At 52.6% G+C, this 26,065-nt stretch overlaps 1 protein-coding gene and 1 pseudogene across 2 annotated transcripts in view; both read left to right on the top strand.

Annotated features, from left to right (window-relative positions):
• LOC309685860 (olfactory receptor 14C36-like) overlaps positions 1–26,065 on the top strand; it is a 94,566-nt pseudogene that overhangs the window by 58,064 nt on the left and 10,437 nt on the right. The window lies entirely within an intron of this gene.
• On the top strand, positions 13,166–14,095 carry LOC309685839 (olfactory receptor 14J1-like; the record flags this gene model as incomplete). Its single annotated transcript, XM_082501543.1, has 1 exon — positions 13,166–14,095. The coding sequence occupies one exon, from the start codon at positions 13,166–13,168 to the stop codon at positions 14,093–14,095; it is 930 nt and encodes a 309-aa protein (XP_082357669.1).

Genomic DNA, 26,065 nt, shown 5'->3' with positions numbered 1-26,065 from the left:
TCTTGTAAGGCTCATGCTCTCTCAGAACCTTTGGATGCAAACCCTCCGGTCCCATGGACTGGTAAGGGTGCAGTTTGCTCAAGCAACCCCTGGCCTGATCCTCATCTACCGCTGGTTGTTCTCCTCCAGAGACCTGCCTCCAAGCACAAAGGCCTGGGAGACCTTGCTGGCGGTAACTGAGGCAAAGAGGATGTCAAATATCTCGATCTACCTGCACCTACTCTTACTAAATTGAACCGTTGTCCCACAATATTTCTGATTCTTCTTTAGCTGTTCCTGAAGTAGAAACAGCTCATCTTGTTGCCTTTGAGTCGCCTTTCAGTTTCAATTGAGTTTTGGCATGAACCATTCCCGTGCTTGGAGGATACTTTCTTTGAAAACAAGACGCCTCCAGGCACACCGTGAAAATGATTTGTCTGTTCCTCGGCTCTGTCATCATTGGTGTGAGCAAAGACCCCGGTGTGATGTGCTTTGTGTCCATGCAATGCCCACAGCTGTTGGGTAGAGAAGGGACAGGCCTTGCCTCACTGATGGCGTCTGACAAGGATGCCTCTGACTGAAGGTATCAGTCAATGGCACGCAGGCTCCAAATCTCATTCCTTGCAATGCCTTCTGGGGTGTCTGTCACACACCCACCACCAACGGGAATTGCTCTGCTCTTGGTTCTGTGCTGTCCCTGCCAGAGTTGGCATCTCAATTATCTCTGTGGGCCTCCATTTAAAAATTAAATTGAGCATTTAGTTTTGACAGGCAACGTGGAGATGAGCATGAAGCAACTGCCAATCTAGTGAGTGGAGACCTGGTGAACACAGCTGATGGAGAGAGAGACAGAGAGCCAGAGCTCTCCCTGTGGCACATGACTCCAGTTGTTCAAATGAATAACTCTAAAAGCTGCCCTGAAAATAATGAGTGGGGACATGTTCAGTGGCCACAATTTGGGCATCAGCTCTCCTTCCAGCTGGCCAAAGGAAATTCCCAGCAGCCTTTAAGAGAAGTTGCCCTGTCGCTATGAACTGCTCCAGTAGGGCTTGCAGTTGCCTGCACATATCTTCGTCCACCCCCGACACCTTAAATGTCACCAGGCGTTGTGTCTGAACAGCCCAACCCTGCCCTCCACCTCCATTAACCGGCAAGGGAGCTGAGGCAAGGAGCTCACGTGTAGCTGTCGATTTTGTGCACACCTGAAGACCTGAGGCAAGAGGAATCCCACCTCCTGTGGGTTTGTGCTGTGCGTGGGAGGGAGCTGAGCGCCCTTCTGGCCCCAGGACTACAAATGGACAAATGAGATGCGCCTATTGACTCATGTGCATCCCTTCCCTCAGCAGGGGTAAAGGAGATCCCTCCCAGTAGCCGACTGGGTGTCCCGTCAGATGATGGGACCCGGAAAGGTGATTCTCAAACACAAAAATCTTTTCCTAATAGGAGAAATGACAGTGCAGGAAAGAAGTACTTCTGCCCAGCTGAGGGAGGTGACATCAGGGACTCCTTCAGGCTGTTTCCCAGCAGGTTCCCCTGGAGCCCCAGGGACACCTCCAGGGAGCCCAGAGGGAACAGAGAGTGCCACCGTGGGCTGGTCCTCTGCTGCTGAGCTGGGCCGGGCTGCTGGGACAGAGGGAGCTCCTGGCAAGCGGGCAGCGCTGCAGAGAGACAGCTCTGCCCAGGAGCAGGGCTGGGGGCGCTGCCTGCAGGCAGCGAGAGGAGAGGAGCGAGGCAGAGGGAACTTAAAGGCAACTGGGAGCAGGAGGACGCTGAGAGCTCACTGAGGGAGAAATCTTCACAGACTTTGACACAGTACATCTCTGGCTGCAGGGCAATGCAGCTCCAGTTCCTGCAAGGATCTCCTAAAACTGGCACATCCCGCAGCTTGTGGCATCAGTAAGGACAACTCGGACAGTTTCTCTGTTGTAGAGGAGGATGTGCTGCAGGTCAGGGACATTCCACTGCACCGTCAGAGGGACAAGAACACGATGACTGCCTTCTCCTAATGTCTGCAGGAGTGTAAAGGTGGATGTGCTTGTGTGGTATCCCAGGGCTGTCCTTGCCAGCAGGGTCCCTGCACCCCGGGGGCTGTGTGCTGGAGCAGGGACTCTGCCGCCTGCCAGGGTCAGCTCTCCACCTTCCTGGGGAGCTCCCACGGCGCTGTGGGGAGCAGCTGTGGGTGGAAGGAGCATCCCCCAGCAGGGTAGGGTCCTCCTGCTTTTGAGGGTTGCTGCTCACAGGTCAGGGCTGCTCAAAGATGCAAATCACCCCCAGGATATTTCCAAGGGTTTGTCTCAAAAAGAAGATCAAAGCAGGAATCACTATGAAGATAAGGAGCTTTCCTGAGTCTGTCTTTTCAGTTTCCTATTCTGGGGAGGGGATGGGGGAAGAGAAAAGTGTACCTGGAAAAGGAGCTTTCAAGTTTTAACAAGTCACTGAGACTCCTGAAATTCAACTCTGAGGGCTCATTAGAATCTGCCACAAGCCTCCTAAGGTGCCTTCAGCCACTCCTCTGCCTATGGACAGCATCAACATCCCCTCTGCTGGACCTGTCAGGGTTGTCCTGACCTGCCCTTTTCCACCTGCAAAGAGGAACATGCAAACAGGCAGGTTTCTGTCCAGCCCAGGTGAGCGCACAGAGTTTGGGGTGGGATTTGTGACCACTCACAGGGAAAAGGCATGGGACAGGGAAACACCTTCCAGGAGGAAAATCTCCAGGCAGCAGGGATATGATCAGGGAATGAGAGGAAACTAAAACCAGAAAGGTGGTGGGAGGGAGAATTCAGAAATCTCCATGTGATCCCCTCCAGTGCAGACCCCTTCCTCTGAGCAAGCCCCCTTGCCTCCTCTCCCACCCAGCAAAGCCTCTGCCCTCAGAGCTGTGGGGTCCAAGGCGTGAACCACCTCCTCTGCAGCCAGAGCTCCAGCAGAGCGCGGTGCAGCTCTCCAGCCGTGTGTCCGCTGCCCTCTGCAGAGCACAGGGGCTGAGAGTGACTGCCGGGCAGTGCTGGTGTCCGGGAGGTGACGTGCCCGGCTGGGTAAGGGTAAGGCTATCCTGAGTGCCCGGCTGCCTCTCCCACGGCCTCTCTGAGCTCACTGTGGTTTTCCTTCTTCCTCTACTCTTCCTTCTTCCTCTACGGGTCTGTGCTATTGCTATTGTTATCTTGTTCTGGCTGTCAGGCTCTCTGGGGAGGTAGAGTTTCCGCTGCAGACACACACTGATCTTGTGTGTCCTTTCACTCAGCTGTGTCTATGGGAACAAGTCCCAGATTTCCTGGCACACGTGGAGATGTGGTCAATGCAGTCTGTAGGGCTGGGATATGAGCCGGCTCTTACTTAATGAAATATCATCATAAGGACAACAGGCTTCCTCCCTGAGGTGTCCTTCCAAGCTGTGACCTTCCCTCAGGATGCAAACCTGTCCTCAGAGCACTTCTGTTTTATCTGAAAGCCCCAGATAGAAGCACTGAGATGTTATGATGGAGGAAATGCTGTTGGGTTGGTGAGATGATCCATGTGTGTCCTTGTCTAGAAGTGGGGGGCTGAGACCTTGAGAAAGGGTGAGACATTTAGCGGTCTGCAGTGACCAGTGTCACCACTGGTGACACCAGTGTCTGGTTGACTTCCAGGGTAAGGTGGGAGTGTGATCAACCTCCATGTGAGAAAGGTGGAAGCCCAAGGCTCTGGGAAGAAGATGGAGAGGCAGACACGCTCCTCTCACCCTGCACTGAGCCAGAGGCAATCCTCTTGCCTCACAGGACTCGCTCTGTTCTCCCTGAGCACAGCAAAAATGCTGGGGCTTTCTGCCGTCCAATAACACTCCCCATGTGGGATGAGGGAAGCAGTAAAATACCCAAACCTTGCAACATCCATTCTACCATCCTGGTTCCTTAGCACTGGGAGTGCAGACACTGAAAAGCCCTTCTGCGTAAGAAGTAGGTTCCTCTAAGTCAAGAGCCAGGACTGGCTCCTGCCCCCACCATGCCCACACACCCACTGCTGCAGGGCAGGGCTGACTCCTCAGAAGCCAACAGGCAGAGGCCCTGCTCCTCACAACACACTCAACCAGCACCAACCAGAGCTGCAGGACCAGTGATGAAGGAAGGTCACCTGGAAAAAGAATGGGGTTTGTGTGTAGCCGTCAAGGGTCTAAGGAAAAAGGCTTTGATTTTCATCAAAAAAATCTCCCCTAACTCTTCATTGACCCTTCCTCTATGGACAGGACCACATGCCCAGAGGCAGCAAATGTCCAACAGCAGCTCCATCACCCACTTCATCCTCCTGGCATTCACAGACACACAGGAGCTGCAGCTCTTGACCTTCGGGCTCTTCCTGGGCATCTACCTGGCTGCCCTCCTGGGAAACGGCCTCATCATCACCGCCATCACCTGCGACCACCGCCTCCACACCCCCATGTACTTCTTCCTCCTCAACCTCTCTGTTCTTGACCTGGGCTCCATCTCCACCACTCTCCCCAAAGCCATGGCCAATTCCCTCTGGGACACCAGGGCCATCTCCTACTGGGGATGTGTTGTCCAGCTCTTTGTCTTCTTGATTGTAGGGGAGTATTGCCTTCTCACCGTCATGGCCTATGACCGCTACATTGCCATCTGCCAACCCCTGCACTACGGGACCCTCCTGGGCAGCAGAGCTTGTGTCCGCATGGCAGCAGCTGCCTGGGGCAGTGGGTTCCTCAATTCTCTCCTGCACACGGCCAATACATTTTCACTGCCCCTCTGCCAGGGCAATGCCGTGGACCAGTTCTTCTGTGAAATCCCCCACATCCTCAAGCTCTCCTGCTCACATTCCAACCTCCAGAACGCTGGGCTGCTTGTGTTTGGTTTTTCATTATCTTCAGTCTGTTTTGTTTTCATTGTGGTGTCCTACATGCAAATCTTCAGGGCTGTGCTGAGGATGCCCTCGGGGCAGGGACAGAACAAAGCCTTTTCCACGTGCCTCCCTCACCTGGCTGTGGTCTCCATGTTTATCAGCACTGCCACATTTGCCTACCTGAAGCCCCCCTCCATCTCTTCCCCATCCCTGCACCTAGTGGTGGCATTCCTCTATTTGGTGGTGCCTCCAGCAGTGAACCCCCTCATCTACAGCATGAGGAACCAGGAGCTCAGAGACGCACTGAAGAAACTTCTTCAATCACTTGTCTTTCAACAGTGCAGCCCATGTCTCTTCAAAAGTGATTTTGAATTCCTATCAGCAACCTCCTGTGCTTTGGGCATTTTACCTGTGATAGTCCTGTTTGCCCAGGAGTGTCTACATCCACTCCACTTCTCCAGAGGCATGAACCCAGCCTGACCAGTCTGACTGAAAGGCCTTATACGTGTGTCTTTCATGATGGTAGAGTTTTTCTCCCATGCCACAGCTTTCTAATAAAAGTAGATTTTCTCAGTCCCAGTGTCTGGAGTTTGAGCTCTTCTTCCAAAGCTGAGGTCAGGAATAGGCTGAAGAGATTGCAGCCATGAGACCATGCTGCTGAGCTGGGGTTCGTCATGGCCTCAGGGGTGGATGGCACGGGGTGATGTGTTGGGGAATGAGTCTGTCCTGAGCCTTTACGTGTGGGCGCCCAGTTCCAATGGTAACGATGAATGACCAACAGGGACCTGCCTGGGACTGTCTCCTTGTGGCTTTTGGGCACCGCAGCCCACTCACCCTGCAGAAGAGCACTGCCAGCTCAGGGTCTTGTGGGGACCGTGGGGATGGAGCTGGAGTGGCCAGCCAGGCCAACATGGACGCAGTCCCCCAGGAAAAGGGTCTCTGGGGACAGGGACATCCCTGGACACGAGCAAAGGAGCACCTCCATGCTTCCACAGGGGAGGTAAATGAAAAAGAGACCCGTTTCTGCATGCAGCAGCTCAGGGCAGTTTGCACTGTTGCTGGGGCCGCAGGAGAAGCCTGAGGAGCCCCTGGGTCAGGAGTCTTGTGGTGGGGAGAGGGGCTGGCTCAGTGGGGCTGCCAGCAGTTGGTGATAAGGGTCTCTTGGAGACAAATGCAGGGGACAGTGGGAGGCCCTGGGCTCTGTCTCCTCATGCTATGGCTGGCCCTCAGCCCTGGGGCTGATGAGGAAGGCTGAGACCACCTCTCTCTGCTCCCCGGGACCTGCTGTGCTCTTCAGAGGGGCTGTGGCTGCGGGGTGAGTGCCCAGAGCTCTGCAGCACCCTGTGGTGGGGATTTCTGTAGGGCCGGCCCAGGCTGGACTTCTCTCCTGGGCTGGTCTGGGCAGGAAAGTGTCTGGGAGAGGAAAACACCTGTGTAGAGCTCAGCTGGTTGGGTGTGCAGGGGGAGGGCACCTAACAGGGTGCCCACAGGGCAGAGCCAGGTGACACGGTGAGGCAAACAAGTCAGCAAAGGTGCAGAAGAGAGGGGCCCGGTCTATGCCATATTCCCTGGACACCCCGGGGAAGCTGCACGAGAGGCATTCTTTCTGACCACTCCACACACCGGGCTTTCCATCTCTGGCCGTACAGCCCAGCTCTGAGGAGGGACCTTTGCTTCATGGTCATCCCCATCCTTTGCAGCTTCGTGATACCCAAATACACTGCAATTATTAATAAAAAGGAAACCAGTTTCCTAATGACACACATCACACACCAAATCCCAGAAGCTCTTGCCACTGCTGGTCCCTCAGCCAAGCCTGTTGTGAGACAAATCTGACTCCATCAGGTGCTCATGGCCTTGTCTCGAGAGATATTGCAAATCTACATTGTTGTAGACTCCGCCAAGTTGCCTGGGTCTGTGCTCCAGTGTATGGCTCTGAGAGATTGCTGAAAAAAAAAAAAACCCAAACAATTCTCTCAGCCTTTCCTTGTATATAATGTGCTCCAGGCCTCACCCATCTTTCTGGCCTTTGCAGGACTTGCTCCCACCTGTCAGGGTCTTTCTTGTGCTGGGGAGCCCCAGATTGGACACAGCCATCCTGATGTGGTGGTCCTGTGGTGGGTCAGCCTTGACCAGCTGCCAGACACCCACCCAGCTGCTCCTTCACACCCCAGACTCAAAAGGACAAAAGGAGAAAATAAGATGCGATAGCTCACGAGTCAAGATAAAGACAAGGAGATGACTTACGAATTACTGTCAGGGGCAAAGAAGAGTTGACTTGGGGATGATCAGTTTAATTCATTGCCAATTAAAATAGATTTTGATAGTGATGAAATATAATATAATAAAAATATTAAAGACCATTCTCCTTCCCCACTGCTTTTTCCCAGGCTCAGATTACTCCATGGTTCCCAATTCTTCTACCCACCCTGACTCTGAGACATGTGGGGGGTGGGGGTGGTGAATGGGGGGTTATGGTCAGCACAGAACCTCTGCATCGCCTTCCTCCTTACACTTTTACCCTTCCCGGCATGGGTCCTCTCCACAGGATCTCACCCTATTTCTGGTACAGGCTACGTGTTGTTAATTTCCTTCAGTCTTACTTCTCTCCTTTATACTCACAAAATCACAGAAATATGGAGTTTGGAAGGGACCTCTAGATATCACCTAGTCCAGCCCTCCAGCTGAGACAGGCTCAGCTAGATCAGCTTTTTCAGGGCTTGTCTAGGTGGGTTTGGATATTTCCACAGATGAAGACATGCAATACATGTTTCAGACAGATGGGAAATTACAAAATAAGCACAATTAAAGAGTTTGCTAATAACAGAATTAGACTACTGAAAGATAGGCCAGCTTTTAAGTGCCTGAAGCTCAAAGCCACAACTGGATTGTTGAGAGGTGTCTGAATGGTGAAAGAGGAAGGGGAAGGGAAATGTAGAGAGCAATCGCAAGTGCTTCTGTGCAGATGCACTGCTGGAAAGGTGCCTTCAGACATGGTCAGTTTAGTTAGGAAATATGAGAAAGATGAGGAAGATTAAATGCGGAGACTGAGAGAGGGAGTCCTGACAATGCAAGTACAGGGGAAGATCAATAGCTCTCCTCTTCCTATAAAATAAACTCATTTGACCTTATGGGAAAAGACTGATATTTATTACAAGTATTCACTTGTTAAGGTGATGAGGTCATGCTCATATGCATGTTAATATTTCTCAGGCTTCCAGGCAGCGCTCCGCTGTCTGACCATCAGTACCCAGTGGTGCCTCCAGAGGGCCCTGTGTCTCTGAAGCACCTGCCTGGGCCTGGCCACTGTCCCAGAGGAGCTGCTGGAGACCAGAGCCCCTGGGAAGCTGCAGCTGGAGCCTGGGCAGAGGGCCTCAGGCACCTACACTGGCACCGCGCACCCACATCCTTGAAACTGCATCCCACCCCAATTTTATGATCACTTGCCTTTGCAAACAAAGGCAGCACACAAAATCGCTGAGAAATCACTTATTAAAACAAGACAAAACCAAGCAAAGAGAATAACAACACCAAAAATGTTTGAAGTTTAGAGTTGCAAGAGGAGATCAACCAAAGCACAAATACAGGCTGGGTGCAGAATGGATAGAGAGAAGCCCTGAGGAGAAGGACTTGGAGGTGTTGGTGGATAAGCCCAATATGAGCCAGAAATGTGTGCCTGTATCCCAGAATGCCAACCACATCCTGAGCTTCATTAAAAGTAGCATGGCTAGCAGGTCGAGGGAGGTGATTCTTCCCCTCTACTCTACTCTTGTGAGACTCCACCTGGAGTACTGCATCCAGCTCTGGAGCCTCCAACAGAAAAAGGACACGGAACTGTTGGCGTGAGTCCAGAGGAGGGTCACAAAGATGATTAGAGGGCTGGAGCGCTTCTCCTCTGAAGACAGGCTGAGAGAGTTGGGGTTGTTCAGCCTGCATAAGAAAAGGCTTCAAGGAGACGTTATAGACCCTTCCAGTACCTAAAGGGGGCCTACAGGAGAGCTGGGGAGGCACTTTTTTCAGGGAGAGGAGGAGTATATAAACATTGCGAGAGTACGTAGGGATGCAACGAGGAAGGCTGAAGCCCACTTGGAATTAAACGTGGCCAGGGATGTCAAGGACAATAAGAAGGGCTTCTCCAAGTGCATCAGTAGTAAAAGGCAGACCAGGGAAAATGTGGGCCTGCTACTGAATGAGGTGGGTGCCCTGGTGACGGAAGATGCAGAGAAGGCAGAATTACTGATACCTTCTTTGCTTCAGTCTTTACTGGTAAGGCCGGCCCTCAGCAATCCCAGACCCAGGAGCGAAGAGAAAGAATCTGAGAAAATGAAGACTTTCCCTTGGTCGAGGAAGATCAGGTTAGAGATCATTTAGGCAAACTTGACACCCACCGCCCTGATGAGTCACTCCCAGGAGTGTTGAGGGACCTGGCAGATGTTATTACAAAGGCGCTCTACATCATCTTTGAAAGGTCAGGGGGACAGCAGAGGTGCCTGAGGACTGGAGGAAAGCCAAAGTCACACCAGTCTTCAAAAAGGGCAAGAAGGAGGACCCAGGAAATGGCAGGCCGGTCAGTGAGACCTGGAAAGGCTGGAGAGCTGGGTGGAGAGAAACATAATGAAGTTCAACGAGGGCAAGTGTAGGGTCCTGCACCTGTGGAGGAAAAACCCCATGCACCAGTAAAGGTTGGGGGTTCACCTGCTGCAAAGCAGTTTGCTGAGAGGGACCTGGGAGTCCTGGTGGACAATAAGTTGACCATAAGCCAGCAATGTGCCCTGGTGGCCAAGAAGGCCTATGGTCTCCTGGGGTGCATTACAAAAGAGCATGGCCAGCAGGTGAAGGGGGGTCATCCTTACCCTCTGCTCTGCCCTGCTGAGGCCGAATCTGGAGTAGTGTGGCCAGTTCTAGGTACACCAGTGCAAGAAACACAGGGAACTGCTGGAGAGAGTCCAGTAGAGGGCTACAAAGATGTTCAGGGGACTGGAGCACCTCTCATGAGAAACAGCTGAGAGAGCTGCGTCTGTTGACATGGAGAAGAGAAGGCTGAGAGGGGATCTCCTCAATGTTTATCAATATCTAAAGGGAGGGTGTCAAGAAGATGGGGCCAGACTGTGCTGCTCAGCAACAGAACAAGGGGAAATGGGCACAAACTGGAACACAGGAAATTCCATCTGAACACAAGGAAAAATGCATTTACTTTGAAGGCACCAAAGCACTGGAACAGGCTGTCCAGAGAGGCTGTGGAGTCTCCTTCTGTGGAGATATTCAAAAGCCGCCTGGCTTCATTCCTGTCCAACCTGCTGAAGGTGACCCTACTTTGGCAGGGGGGTTGCACTAGACTATCTCTGAGGGTTCCTTCCAACCCCTACCATACTGCGATCCTGTGATTCTGTGGTCTTCTATGTTTTCTTCTGGCCAAAGAGATTCCCCACCAGCATCCAGGACAATGCCCGCAGATGCTGCCCTGTCTCTCACAATTGCTCCATTAGAGCTTGCAGTTCCCTGCACGTGTCCTGAACCACCTCTGGCACCTCAGACGTCACCCAGTGTTTGCATTGGAAAAGCTCCCTCCTGGCCTCTGTCTCCATTGCTCACAGGGCACCTCAGAGGAGGAGCTCACAGCAATTTAGGGCAGCTGAGCTGAGGCAAGAGGAATCCCCCCTCTGGTGGGTCTGTGGGGTGCACTGGAGAAACTGAATGTCCCTCCGGCCTCAAGAATACTGCTGAGGAACTCTGAACATTGATGCCTCCTGTAGGTCCACACACCCTGGCAGAGCAGAGATTCCTTCCCACCACAGGAATCAGTCCATCCAGGGTTCAGAGAGGGACAGTTGGTGATGACTTCTTTGTGCTTCAAACTCTGCTCCCCAGGAGAGACCCCGCTGCCTTGGAGGAGCTGTCAGCCCTGGAGGCACAGGGACACCTCGAGGGATTGGGGCAGTGCGGGGAGGAGGCAGAGAAAGCCACAGCTGGTCCTCTGCTGCTGAGCTGGGCCGGGCTGCTGGGCCGGAGGGAGCTCCTGGCAAGCGGGCAGCGCTGCAGAGAGACAGCTCTGCCCAGGAGCAGCTCCTCTGCACAGCGCAGCAGGGCTGAGGGCACTGCCTGCAGGCAGCGAGGGCAGAGCAGGGAGGCAGAGAGAGGTTGAAGGCAGTCTGGAGAGGGAGGATGCTGAGGGTGAGTGAGGGGAGAACTCTTCCCAAAGCAGAGCAGCTGCAGTAGCTGGAGAGATCTCCAAAAGCTGGCACCTCCCACAGCCCGTGGGATCTTTCAGGAGGACGCTCACAACTTCTCTGCTGTGGAAGAAGAGGGCATTCTCTAGATTGGGGCTTCCCTGCTTCACCATCAGAGGCACAGGGCATGACAGCTGCCTTCTCCCAGGAATGGCCAAAGGGCTGTGAAGGTGGGTGTGCAGGCAGGGGTGTGCAGGGCTGTCCTTGCCAGCAGGGTCCCTTCACCCCGGGGGCTGTGTGCCGGGCAGGGACTCTGCCACCTGCCAGGGTCAGCTCTCCGCCTGCCCAGAGAGCTCCCACGTAGCTTCTGTGGGGAGAAGCTGTGGGTGGAAGGAGCAACCCCTGGCAGGGCAGGGTAATTCTGCTTTGAAGAGGGTGCTGTGTGGGTCAGGGCTGTTTACACCTCCAGATGACCTCTGGTCATTCCTGGAGGGACTTTTCAAGATGGAGTTCCCTTAATATGAAGGTAAATTTCTTTTGCTGTTTCTTCTCTTGGTTGGCTGGGTGGGCAGAGGCACATGTCCAAGAGGACTTTCAAATGAAAGATCAAAGGAGGGTTCATGTAGAGATAAGGAGCTTTCCTGAGTTTGTGTCTTTGGTTTCCAGCTCTGGGGGCTACAGACAGCACCAGCATCCCCTTTCCAGTCTCACCAGGGTCTGTGGCACCTGCCCTTTAGCCCCTGCACACACGCACAGACTGCAGGGCAGAGCTGGGCACACGGGGGCTGCCATGGGGTCTGTGAGCACTGGCAGAGAAGAGATGTGGGGGCAGGGAAAAAGCTGCTGGCAGGGAGAGCTCCAGGCAGTGGAGATGGGCAGGGAAGGAGGGAGCTGCTCCTGGAAGCCCTGCTGCAGGGGAGATAGGGGCACCTCCAGCCACCCCTGCAGTGCAGATGCTTTCCCTGAGCCACCCAGCACAGCCCTCAGCCCTCACGGCCATGGGCTCTGGGGTGGGAGTCAGCTCTGTGCCCGGCAGAGCAGAAGAGGCGAAGGGCATCCCTCCTGCCACGTGCCCCATTGCTGCTGCCCAGCGGTGGGGCTGAGGGCACCTGCCCTGCATGATCAGTGTCTGGGCGGTGGTGTGCCCAGCAGGGTGAGGGTACTGCTGCCCTGAGTGCCCGGCTGCCTCTTCCCGTGCCTCTCCCAGCCAGACCCTCACGGCATTTCTCCTGGTTTCTCCACATGTCTCCTTTAAAGTTATCTTTTTATTGCTGTCAGCCTCCCTGGGGATGGGAATTTCAGCTGCAGAGTCCCACACTGATCTTGTTCATCCACTCCTGCCGGTGTGTCCATGGGAACCAGTGTCAAAGTTTTCTTCTGACCTGTGGGGCTGTGGGCAATGCAGGTTGTGCGGGTGGGGAAGGAGTCCATTTTCTCTCACTGAGATCCCATAAATTGGGTATGTCCTTTGGGTGTCCAGAAGCTGCGAGCTGCCCTCCAGGATGCCAACCTGTCCCATAGCACCTTTGTGTTATCGTAAAGCCCCACAGAGAAACAGAGACTCTGTGACTGAGGAAATGCTGTTGGGTGGGTGAAATGAGCCGTGGGTGTCCTTGGCTAGAAGTGGGCTGCTGAGACCTTGAGAAAGGGTGAGACATTTCATGGTCTGAGATGAAACCTTCTGCTCTCAGCACTGTCTGATGGCATAATAGAAGAGGGAATCCCCCTCCATCTCATGACGGTGCAAGATGGAGGGACAAACCATCTCCCTTGACTCTGCTCTCTGCCCCAGGCAATCCTCATGTCTCACAGCACTCACTCTGTTCCCCTGGAGGGCAGCAGAAGTGCTGAGATGTTGAAAAGCCCATCTGCATTAGGTGTGGGTTCCTCAGCCAAAGCAGAACACCAGGACTGGCTCCTGCCACCACCCTCCCTATGAACTCCCTGCTGCAGAGCAGGGCTGACCCCTCGGCAGCCACTGGGCAGCGCCCTGCTCCTCACGGCAGAGGCAGCCAACGCCAATCAGAGCTCCAGCCATGGACGTGAGGAAGGTCTCCTGGAAAATGAAAAGGGACTGTATGCAACAGAGACAGAGCCAAGGGGAAATGGCTTTCATTTTTCTTACAGAATTCTCCATTCACTTACTCTGTTTCCCTCCTTGAACAGGTCCCCCTGCCCAGAGGCAGCAAATGTCCAACAGCAGCTCCATCACCCATTTCCTCCTCATGGAGTTTGCAGACACACGGGAGCTGCAGCTCTTGACCTTCTGGCTCTTCCTGGGCATCTACCTGGCTGCCCTCCTGGGAAACGGCCTCATCATCACCGCCATCGCCTGTGACCACCGCCTCCACACCCCCATGTACTTCTTCCTCCTCAACCTCTCCCTCATAGACATGGGCTGCATCTCCACCACTCTCCTCAAAGCCATGGCCAATTCCCTCTGGAACACCCAGGATATCTCTTACTCTGGCTGTGCTGTCCAGCTCTTTTTTGTACTCTTTTTTATGTCAACAGAGTGTTCTCTCCTCACAGTCATGGCCTATGACCGCTACGTTGCCATCTGCCAACCCCTGCACTACAGGACCCTCCTGGGCAGCAGAGCTTGTGTCCACATGGCAGCAGCTGCCTGGGCCAGTGGGTTTCTCAATTCTCTCCTGCACACGGCCAATACATTTTCACTGCCCCTCTGCCAGGGCAATGCCGTGGACCAGTTCTTCTGTGAAGTCCCCCACATCCTCAAGCTCGCCTGCACACACTCCTACCTCAGGGAAGTTGGGCTTCTTGTAGTTAGTGCCTGTTTAGCCTTTGGGTGTTTTGTTTTCATTGTACTGTCCTATGTGCAGATCTTGAGGGCTGTGCTGAGGATCCCCTCTGAGCAGGGACGGCACAAAGCCTTTTCCACGTGTGTCCCTCACCTGGCCGTTGTCTCCCTCTTTATCAGCACTGGAACGTTTGCCCACCTGAAGCCCCCCTCCATCTCCTCCCCATCTCTGGACCTGGTGGTGGCAGTGTTGTACTCGGTGGTGCCTCCAGCAGTGAACCCCCTCATCTACAGCGTGAGGAACCAGGAGCTCAAGGATGCCCTATGGAAATTGGCCCAATGGACACTGTTTCATTGACAATAACCTGCCGCCCCTTCCATGCACATTGCCCAAGGCTTATCTTAGGCTGTGAGTCTGCTTTTTTCTCTCGTGATAATCCTGCTTATAGATAATTTTCTGAGTTTACGCTGCTTGTCTTGAGGCTTGATCCTACTGTGTCTGACCCTTGCACAACAGTGTGTCAGGTGTGGCCTGACAGATAACAGCTCTTCAATAAAAGGGCATCTCCCAAGTGCAGTGCCTGAAGGATGGACTGTTCCTCCAAAGTTCCTTCCAAGTACATGTTCAGTGATTTGGTCTTTTAATGAGTCTCCTCTCCGTACGTTCTCAACGTTTTTGGAGCTAAGCTGATGGTACTATTGGGTTCCACTGCACCAAATATTCTGGATTTAAAAGCGCTCTTCTTGGTGCCCAATGGAAGGGGAGACTCCCATTATCTCCTCAGTCTTCTTCATGTATGACAGGACTGATGGCATATACCAGACGTTCTGGAAATGCATTTTTTAGGGGGAGGAGAGGCAGGATTAGGGACTCGACACGTGCCCTTGCGCTGGAACAGATGGAGACTCTGAAGGTGAAACACCCTCAAAGGTCAAGTCCACTAATATAAAGCACTGAATCAATGTGTCCACGCACAAGGACGCTGCAGTGCCGAGGGAGACAGCAGGGACTCATCAGGCACAGGATGGGGAGAGTGGGGAGACGCAGGAGGTGCCTGAGGGAACCCCAGGGCCAGGACTGCTGTGCTGTCCTGGGGCGTGGGGCTGACTGGGGAGAGAAGGGGGCAAATTCAGTCAGGGCTGGGGATGAGGCACAATATGAATTCCAGAGAGGCAGAGAGTGACCAGCCTCTTTTTCCTCGTTCCCTCAGCGCCAGCACGAGCCCCGGGGCTGATGGGCAGGCTGACCTCCTTGTCTGCCCCCAAGGAGCTGCTGCACCCTTGGGAGGATCTGGGGCTGTGCGGTGAGTGCCCAGAGCTCTGCATCAGCCTGCGGTGGGCAGTGCTGTGGGGCCAGTCCAGACTGGGCTGCTGGGCTTGGCTGTCCTGGGGAGAGGGCAGGGGAGGTGGGCAGAGCTGGGCAGGGGCTGGGGAGCTATCAGGGTGGCTGAAGTTCCCTCTGAGGACCAGGGCTTGTGAATGTGAGCCTACTCCAATCTGTCTATAGAGGACCTTATCCACTCGGTCTTCTTGGTACCCCCTACGTACCCTACCTTCCACTACTTCTCCCTCCTCAACCTCTCTGTTCTTGACCTGGGATCCATCTCCACAACTCTCCCCAAAATCATGGCCAATTCCCTCTGGGACACCAGGGTCATCTCTTATGCAGGACGTGCTACACGGGCCTTGCTGTTCGTCTTTTTCATTTCAGCAGAGTTTTCTCTTCTCACCATCATGGCCTATGACCGCTACATTGCCATCTGCCATCCCCTGCACTACGGGACCCTCCTGGGCAGCAGAGCTTGTGTCCGCATGGCAGCAGCTGTCTGGGGCAGTGGGTTCCTCAATTCTCTCCTGCACACGGCCAATACATTTTCACTGCCCCTCTGCCAGGGCAATGCCCTGCACCAGTTCTTCTGTGAAATCCCCCACATCCTCAAGCTCTCCTGCTCACACTCCTACCTCAGGGAAGTTGGGCTGATTGTGGTTAGTGTCTTACTAGCATTCGGGGCTTTTGCTTTCATTCTCTTTTCCTATGTGCAGATCTTGAGGGCTGTGTTGAGGATCCCCTCTGAGCAGGGACGGCACAAAGCCTTTTCCACGGGCATCCCTCACCTGGTTGTGATCTCCCTGTTTATCATCACTGCCATGTTTGCCTACCTGAACCCCCCCACCATTTCCTCCCCATCTCTGGACCTGTTGGTGTCATTTCTGTACTCAGTGGTGACTCCAGCAGTGAACCCTCTCATTTACAGCATGAGGAGCCAGGAACTCAAGGATGCCCTGTGGAAACTGATGACTGGTATCTTGGCAGAAGCAGCACTGAACTGCCCATCTTCTAACATATCGCACATGATGTAACTCATTACAGGCCCAGATTGTCTTTAGTACTTTTTTTCCTTTCATTTATTTGTTTTTTAGCTTTTCTGGGTTTTGTTAATGCTGTCAATAAAAGTGAAGAATCATCCTTTATCCTATTGCTATGTCAGGATCTGTCTGTGTTGTGGGAGCCACAGACTTTGTGTAAATAAGAAACTATTCTCTCTTTGTTTTCAAAAAACTGAAGGACCCTGCACTGACTTGTTTGTCTGAGATCCTTTCTCCGAGAACTTCTCTGGAGCTGCAGGGGCCGCGTCTGTGTGCTGAGGTGAAGGGGGCAGGAGCCACCCGAGCTGGGTCTGCCTCCCAGCCTGACCAGCATGGCCCTGGGCACCACAGCCCCCAGCTCTGCAGAGCCGCACCACCAGCTCGGGGGCTGTGGGACACCTGGGGAGGGGTGCAGGAACGGCTGGCCAGGCCAGCACGGATGAGCTCTCTCGGGAAAAGGCTCTGAGGGGAGATGGGCTGTGGTGGGAGAAGAGCAGGGCACTGTGTGTGTGCAGGGCAGCCATGGAAAGAGGAACCCTTTGCTCTGGTGGGACAGCTCACGGCAGGCTGCCCTGTCCGTGGGGCCAAAGGACCTTCCTGAGGGTGCCCTGGGCCAATTCTCTCATGCCATCCTGGGAAGGACGTTTGGCAGCTGGGGCTGCAAGCTGCCTGGGGTGGATATCTCCTCAGCATGAAGGCTGGCTGGACCATTGCCAATGGGGCTGCTCTGCTGGTCTGTGCTGGGAGAGAGCAGGAGGTGTCCAGATTCAGGGAGGGTCTGGGCTGGCGGGGCTGGCAAGTTCCCCAGAGAGGAAAAACCTCAGGGAAGAGCTGAAGTGGGGGAGTGTGCAGGGTGGGGGCACATAGCAGTGTCCTGGCACAGCCGGGCTCCTGCGAGAGACAAGATGGACCAGCAGAGCAGGGTCTGGGCTGTGTCTGTGCTCAATGGACACCCCGGGGAAGTTGTCCCAGCGCCATCATCACAGAATCGCACTATCACGGAATTTCCTATATTGGAGAAGACCTGTAAGATCACATAGTCTAATCATTAACCTAACACAGACAAGCCCACCACCAAACCACGTCCCTCAGCACTATAACTACACGACCCTTAAACACCTCCAGGGATGGGGACTCCACCACTGCCCTGGGTAACGCATTCCAATGCCTGATGACCCTTTCAGTAAAGAAATTCTTCCTAATACCCAGTCAAAACTTCCCTTGGCTCAACTTGAAACATTTCTTCTTGTTCTAACACCCGTTACCTGACAGAACACGTCGACCCCCACCTCTCTGCCACCTCCTTTCAGATATGTTTAGAGAGCGATAAGGTCTCCAATCAGCCTCTTTTTCTCCAGGCTAAACCACCGCAGTTCCCTCAGCCGCTCCTCATAAGACATGTGCTCCAGACCCCTCACCCGTTTCGTTGCCCTTCTCTGGACATGCTCCAGCGCCTCAATGTCCTTTTTGTGGTGAGGGGGCCGAAAGTGAACACAGTACTCAAGATGCGGCCTCCCCAGTGCCCAGTACAGGGGGAAAATCACCTCCCTGGTCCTACTGGCTACACTAGTCCTGATACAGGCCACGATGCCGGTGGGCTTCTTGGCCACCTGGGCACACTGCTGGCTCATGTTCAGCTGCTATCAACCAACAACAGAGGTCCCTCTCTGTGAGCAGCTTTCCAGACACTCCTCCCCAAGCCTGTAGCATTGGCAGGGGTTGTTGTGGCCAAAGTGTGAGACGCAGCACTTGGCCTCATTGAAACTCCTACAGTCTGCCTTGGCCCATGGGTCCAGTCTGTCCGAATCCCTCTGCAGAGCCTCCTTACCCTCAGGTAGATCAACACTCCCCCCCAGCTTGGTGTCATCCGCAAACTGACTGAGGGAGCACTCCATCCCCTCATCCCGATCATTGATAAAGATGTTAAACAGGACTGGCCCCAGCACTGAGCCCTGGGGGACACCACTCCTGACCGCCCGCCAACTGCAATTAACTCCGTTTACCACCACTCTCTGGGCACGGCCTTCCAGACAGTTTTTTACCCAGCAAAGCGTGTGCCCATCCGAGCCATGAGCAGCCAGTTTCTCCAGGAGAATGCTGTGGGAAACAGTGTCAAAGGCTTTACTAAAGTCCAGATAGACAACATCCACAGTCTTTCCCTCATCCACTGAGCGGGTGACCACGTTGTAGAAGGAGATCAGGTTAGTCAAGCAGGACCTGCCTTTCACAAATATCTTTGATAATGTGGCACTGAGTTCCACCTGTCTGTATCAGATTTTATCCCACAGTGAGGGACTGCAAAACTAGAAAGGGCTACTGCAAATGTGCCAAGAGAATTGGAAAAAGCCATTAATGAGGGCAGGCAGTATGACAGCCTTAGAGGAAGAAATAAAATTATTATCAAAAATGGTAATATAGAATGGCTTATCTCTAGAGCACCCTTTAGAAGTACAGGACAGAGTAGGTGCGTTCTTGAATAATAGCTGCTGGGGTTTTTATGTCAGTCAAGACCAGAAAAACAAAACTGAGAGAAAGAAGAGAAAGACTCATTTAAAAATATTACACAAAATAGGGCAGGGATCTCCCCTAAATCTCTTTGGGTGGCTAACCTCTTGGCTCCCAGACTTAAGAACAGGACTGTGAACTGAAAGGATTTGGGTGGTTGTATTCACTCTCTTGTTTTGCTTTCTAATTAGATGGGTGTGTTTACAGTGTAATATTACCTTATGAACTTGACTTACGACTTAAATAATGAAGAGTATAGTGTGACCCTGACGGTGAAAGGAAAAGGAGGGACTGTTAGGAAAATCTCATTCCCGAACTATTGTAACAATTACATTTTAGAGTACGAAATTGTATGAAATTTCTTAAGATATACAGCATTTCTATTGCGTACTGCATAGCCATGGTTCAGTCAGCATGACTACAGGACCCAGCTCATTGTCGGGAGGAGAAGACAGCCCCCAGCCTGAAGAAGAAAGGATACTCTAGCACTGCCCGGATGACGCCAGCCTCCCAGCCCCTCTGACACCCTTGTGAAACCCTCCCCTGATCTGGCATCAGAGATAAGGAACTGCAGCAAGACCGACTCCAGGGACGTCTCCATTAGGAGAGCAGCAGGTGGATGATGATGCCACAGCATGAGAGTTGCTTTGCCAAACAGCAGCCTGCGTGTGCGTGTTACGTAGCGATCACTCAAATTGTGTTGTACCTGAATGCTCTAAAGGTATAAGAACCATGTGTGAAACTGCATTTGGGGTGTCCCAATTTGACTGGGACCACTCGTGCTCGTGAACAGAGAATCACTCATGTAATTCCATACTTTGTGTCCCAATCTCTATCCTGGGACAGCATGGGCAGTTGGAAAGTTTTCATGATGTTATCCTTGAAGGCCGAGAATTGTCCCCAGAGGTGGCCCAGAAGTCACTTGACTGCTTTTATGGTGCTGTCCTCCCAGGCAATGATCGTTCAGGAAGGACTCTGACTGAAACCATGACTCGAATAGGACTGCCTCAAGAACATGAGAGAGATGTGCCATCCTCCCCTATGCAAGATGGTCCCCCTTTCGAGCCCAGTCGAAAGGAACGGGTGGTTTGCAAACTCTTTTGGGCAAGGATTTCCGATGCTTGTGCAATGCCTCACACAACTGTGGCCTGGGCACTCATAGACAACACATACCTGATCATTTCCATAGTGTCAGTGTGTGTGCCTTCGGAAACCATGCACGTGCTAACAAGCAATGGGATTTGGGTGAGTGGTGTGTATGTACAGTGAATACGAACTACAAATTTATACCCTTGTGAAGGCAGGATTTCAAAAGTTTCAAGCAAAGTCCTTACTGTCAAAAATGCTGAGTTTATTTTTTCTAAGGTAAGAATAACCTAGACTTTCTTTGTTTTAAATAAATGCCCTCTGTCCCCCCTTCCACTCTTCCTTGCCCAGCAAGACTGCAACCTGCTGCCTCCTGTTCTGCGGGTCGTGAGCCATCCATTGCAGAACGGCCTTGAACACGGCCTCTTCTTTCCCACGGAGCTGCTCCTTCTGCAGGACGCGCTGGAGCTCGTTGACGGAGAGCTCCAGAAACTCTCTTGACACCCTGGTCACCCCCTCCAAGTGATGGAGGATGAAAGCATGGCCTTCTTCTCGCAGGTCAATAATAAAGTCAATAATAAAGGCAGTAGTAATACTCGGTGAATCTCCAGATGCCGACGCAGTTCTCCAAGCACAGCTGGGACTTTAAAAACTCGCAGCACAGTCTGACGATGCCCATGACGTTGAAATGGTCGGCCACTATGAGCAAACGTTCAATGTTGTCGGTCGTGACCGGTACTGTGCCGGTGTAGGCGTACTCGATAATGAGCCGCATCATTTCAGGTGAAGTGCCGGGGATTTTATAGATGACCTTCCCGGCATTGCTCCAGTGGGTGGAAAACAAAGCCCTTTTCAGGGCTTTTTTCAAAGCAAAGCAGTGCTGGGGGAAAAGCATCTTTCTGCATTAAACCCGGACCCCGTTATCCCGTGTGCCTCCTTCCCGGGGCACCAATTTGGTCACGAGCAGTAGCCACGTTGGGAGGCCGTGGGGTTTATTAATTCATATGTTACGAGCTGGTTGTTTTAACAAGGAGTCACCACCTCCGGCTGTGCACAGAGAGCCACAGGGCCAGTGCCCTCCTTGCTTCAACAAGACCACCAGAGAATGGCGCTGTGTGGGGAAGGAACACCTCCCGCCCCACGGCAGACAAGCCCGGCTGGCCACGCTCCAGCCCTGCACCGCATCTGGGGGTTCGTCAGGCACCGCTTCCAGTGCTGCTGTGAGATCTTGGGTTGGGGATGAATTCCAGTGTCCAGGGAGGCACCAGGACTATGGGGAAGTGCTGGAGGAGAGTTTTCATGCCGAGGGAAGCACTGGAGGGACACTAAGGCAGCGTGACACAGCCTGGGAAATGCTGTGTGTCCCCATGTCGTGGTTTGGCCTCAGCCAGCAACAGAGAACCACGCAGCCGCTCACTCGACTCCCACAGCCGTGGAAAAAATCAACAGAAAAGGGCAAAACTCGTGGGTTGAAATATTATAATTTAACAGAACAGACAAAGGGAAAAAGAAAGAAAAGAAAGAAAGAAAAACAATAACACCAGTAAAGGAATACAAGAACGCGATTACAGTACCGCCGCGAAGCGCACTGACCGGATCCGCACCGCCGCAACCTGCCCCCGAGTGGCGACTAATTCCCCTGCCCCGGCTAGCTCCTTTTATAGCGGGGCATGGGTCACGTGGTATGGAATACGTGCCTCCCCTGCCGGCTCCTTGGAAATTAACCCCATCCTTGCCGGAACCAGGACATTATCCACCCCTTATTCCATACCATCTATGTCATGCCCAGATCTTTCAGTTCCCATAGTCTATGAGCCATCCCTTAAAAATGTCCATTAAGCTCACGTAGTCCATGACGGTAGGCTCCAGCAGTGAGAACAGTCTCTCAGGGCACATAAGATGATGTGTAGTGCTGAACTGGTGGGTGCTGTATTTGAAGCTCATAACTGGGGAATGCAATACAGTCCATGCCCATGGTCCACAGGTTGAAGATGTCGATCTCAAGGAAAATTGCTGGGCGCCAGATACTGAGATCAGTTCTTATTACATCATAAAATTATTCACTGGCTATTCTCACCCAAAATCAAATCCCCATGAGGTACACATCGGACCTCCCCATCCTCTCGCATCACCCACCAAGTGCACCCGGGTCCTTGTGCAAAAGCAATCCCACGGATGGGTTTGCCTTTGCCTGAGGCAGGGCTAACCCAGACTGTCTTTCCTAACATATTCTTCATATGCACTACAGGGACTTTATCCCCTTCTACTGTACGTGGAAGTTTTGATTGGGCAGGGCCAGCTCGATTGGCAGATCCCCTAGTGTTAACTAACCAGGTGGCTTTTGCTAAATGGGTATCCCAATGTTTGAAGGTCCCACCCCCCATGGCTCTCAGGGTAGTCTTTAGCAGTCCATTATATCGTTCTATCTTACCCGAGGCTGGTGCGTGATAAGGAATGTGATATACCCACTCAATGCCATGCTCTTTGGCCCAGGTGTCTATGAGGCTGTTTTGGAAGTGAGTCCCGTTGTCCGACTCAATTCTTTCTGGGGTGCCATGTCGCCATAGGATTTGCTTTTCAAGGCCCAGGATAGTGTTACGGGCGGTGGCATGGGGCACAGGGTATGTTTCCAGCCATCCAGTGGTTGCTTCCACCATTGTGAGCACGTGGCGCTTGCCTTGGCGAGTTTGTGGGAGTGTGATATAATCAATCTGCCAGGCCTCCCCATATTTATATTTTAGCCATCGTCCTCCGTACCAAAGAGGCTTTAACCGCTTGGCTTGCTTAATGGCAGCACACGTTTCACATTCGTGGATAACCTGTGCAATAGTGTCCATGGTCAAGTCCACCCCTCGGTCACGAGCCCATCTATATGTCGCATCTCTTCCTTGATGGCCTGAGGCATCGTGGGCCCACCGAGCTATGAATAGTTCACCCTTACGTTGCCAGTCCAGATCCACCTCAGCCACTTCAATTTTAGCAGCCTGATCTACCTGCTGGTTGTTTTGATGTTCCTCAGTGGCCCGATTCTTGGGGATGTGGGCATCTACATGACGTACTTTCACAACCAGATTCTCAATCCGGGCAGCTATATCTTGCCACAGTTCAGCAGCCCAGATGGGCTTACCTCTGCGCTGCCAGTTGTTCTGCTTCCACTGCTGTAACCACCCCCACAGAGCATTTGCCACCATCCATGAATCAGTATAGAGGTAAAGTACCGGCCATTTCTCTCGCTCAGCAATGTCCAAAGCCAGCTGGATGGCTTTTACCTCTGCAAAGTGACTCGACTCACCTTGTCCTTCAGTGGCTTCTGCAACTCGTCGTGTCGGATTCCACACAGCAGCCTTCCACTTTCGATGCTTTCCCACAATTCGGCAGGACCCATCAGTGAACAGGGCATGTTTCTTCTCATTTTCTGGCAGTTCATTATACGGTGGGGCCTCTTCTGCACGCGTCACCTCTTCCTCTAGTGATATTCCGAAATCTTTGCCTTCTGGCCAGTCCATGATCACTTCCAGTATGCCTGGACGACTGGGGTTTCCCATTCGAGTTCGCTGGGTGATCAGTGCAATCCACTTACTCCACGTAGCATCAGTTGCATGATGTGTGGCAGGGACCCTTTCTTTGAACATCCAGCCCAGCACTGGCAGTCGAGGTGCTAAGAGGAGCTGTGCTTCAGTGCCAACCACCTCCGAAGCAGCTCGAACCCCCTCGTATGCTGCCAATATCTCCTTTTCTGTTGGGGTATAGCGGGCTTCGGATCCTCTGTATCCCCGACTCCAGAACCCCAGGGGTCGACCTCGAGTCTCCCCTGGTGCTTTTTGCCAGAGGCTCCAGGTAGGGCCATTCTCCCCGGCTGCAGTGTAGAGCACATTTTTAACGTCTTGTCCTGCCCTGACTGGCCCCAGCGCTACTGCATGAACTATTTCCTGCTTAATTTGTTCGAAAGCTTGTCGTTGCTCAGGACCCCACTTAAAATCATTCTTTTTCCACGTCACTTGATATAGAGGGCTCACAATCAGACTGTAATTTGGAATATGCATCCTCCAAAAACCCACAACACCTAAGAAAGCTTGTGTTTCCTTTTTACTAGTCGGTGGGGACATAGCTGCTATTTTATTGATCACATCCATTGGGATCTGACGGCGTCCATCTTGCCACTTTATTCCTAAAAATTGTATCTCCTGTGCAGGTCCCTTAACCTTACTTCGTTTTATGGCAAAGCCAGCTTTCAGAAGGATTTGAACTATTTTATTCCCTTTCTCAAAAACTTCTTCTGCTGTGTCGCCCCATACAATGATGTCATCAATGTACTGCAAATGTTCTGGAGCTTCACCCTGTTCCAGTGTGGTCTGGATCAGTCCATGACAAATGGTGGGGCTGTGTTTCCACCCCTGGGGCAGTCGATTCCAGGTGTACTGGACACCCCTCCAGGTGAAAGCAAACTGTGGCCTGCACTCTGCCGCCAAAGGGATTGAGAAGAACGCATTGGCGATATCAATCGTTGCATACCACTTGGCTGCCTTCGACTCCAGTTCGTATTGAAGCTCTAGCATGTCTGGCACAGCAGCGCTCAGCGGTGGTGTGACTTCATTCAGGCCACGATAATCCACTGTTAGCCTCCACTCTCCATTAGATTTTCGCACTGGCCATATGGGACTATTAAAGGGTGAGCGAGTCTTGCTAATCACTCCTTGAGTCTCTAGTTGACGAATCAACTTATGGATGGGAATCACAGAGTCTCGGTTAGTACGATATTGCCGTCGATGCACCGTTGTGGTAGCAATCGGCACCTGTTGTTCTTTGACCCTCAACAACCCTACCACAGAGGGGTCCTCTGAGAGACCAGGCAAGGTGGATAACTGTTCAATTTCTTCCGTCTCCAAGGCAGCTATGCCAAAAGCCCACCGGTATCCTTTTGGGTCCTTGAAGTATCCTCTCCTGAGATAGTCTATGCCAAGGATGCATGGAGCCTCTGGGCCAGTCACAATGGGATGCTTTTGCCACTCATTTCCAGTTAGGCTTACTTCAGCTTCCAGTACAGTCAACTCTTGGGATCCCCCTGTCACTCCAGAAATACAAATGGGTTCTGCTCCTCTGTAATTTGATGGTATTAAGGTGCATTGTGCACCAGTGTCCACCAGAGCCTTATACTCCTGTGGCTCAGATGGGCCAGGCCATCGAATCCACACAGTCCAATAAACTCGGTTGTCCCTTTCCCCCACCTGGCTGGAGGCAGGGCCCCTCTAATCCTGATCATAGTATACATTACTCACTTGTTGCAAAAATAATTTGGAAGTCCCTTCAAGAGGATCGGAGGTTAGATCAGGCCTTCCATTCTGTCTGGGGAACTGTCTGCTGGAAACAGGAGCTGCACTTTTTCTGGAGGGATCCCCTTTTGTGTTTGTTCTTCTTTGCAGCTCACGTACCCGTGTCCGTAGTGTTGAGGTAGGTTGTCCATCCCACCTCCTCATGTCCTCTCCATGGTCATGCAGGTAAAACCACAGGGTGCCTCGTTGTGTGTACCCCCTATACTCTTCCTCTTGAGTAGGGAAACGCCTGCTCCTAATAGCTGAGATGCTGGCCTGTACAGGTGGGGAGTAGGACATACTCTCTTCAAGTTGCTGGACCTTCTGGGACAGTTTCTCCACAGCTGAAACGAGGGGGGAAGATAGGCTTTCTTCATATTGACGGAGTCGTCCAGCCACCTCATCCACCGTTGGTCCCTATTCACCTCTCCATTCCATCACTGCCAAGGAGTTGGCATATGATGATGGTGCGCTCCGTACAAACTTCCGCCATATGGGCCTTGTGCACTGGACTTCATCAGGATCTGTGGGTAACTGCGCATTATCTGGGTCAAAGTAAATCATCTCTCGTACGGCTAATTCCCTTAGGTACTGGATACCTTTTTCCATGGTGGTCCACTTGCTTGGACGACATACAACATCTTCACTGAAAGGATACCTTTCCCTTACACCTGCCAGGAGTCGCCTCCAGAGGCTGAGGGCTTGTGTCTTTTTCCCAATTGCCTTGTCAATGCCTGCCTCCCTAGACAAGGATCCCAGCTGCTTAGCTTCCCTGCCCTCTAATTCCAAGCTACTGGCCCCGTTATCCCAGCATCGGAGCAGCCATGTGACAATGTGCTCACCAGGAAGTCGACTGAAATCTTTTCGCATATCTCGCAGCTCACTCAGGGATAGGGATCGGGTTATTACCTCTGGTTCTGTCTCTTCCTCCTGTTCCTTTGATGGCCCTGGTTCATCATCATCCTTTACTATGCGAACTGATTTCTTGGTGTATTTCTTCTTCTGTATAGGAGCAACCGATACTGGCACAGGTTGGTTGTCCGGTTCAGCTGCAGTGCCTG

This window comes from Vanellus vanellus (genome assembly GCF_965231255.1).
Source record: "Vanellus vanellus genome assembly, contig: HAP1_SCAFFOLD_89, whole genome shotgun sequence".
NCBI lineage: Eukaryota > Metazoa > Chordata > Aves > Charadriiformes > Charadriidae > Vanellus > Vanellus vanellus.
Note: the sequence above shows the minus strand (reverse complement) of the source record. Positions and strands in the feature narration are given on the sequence as shown.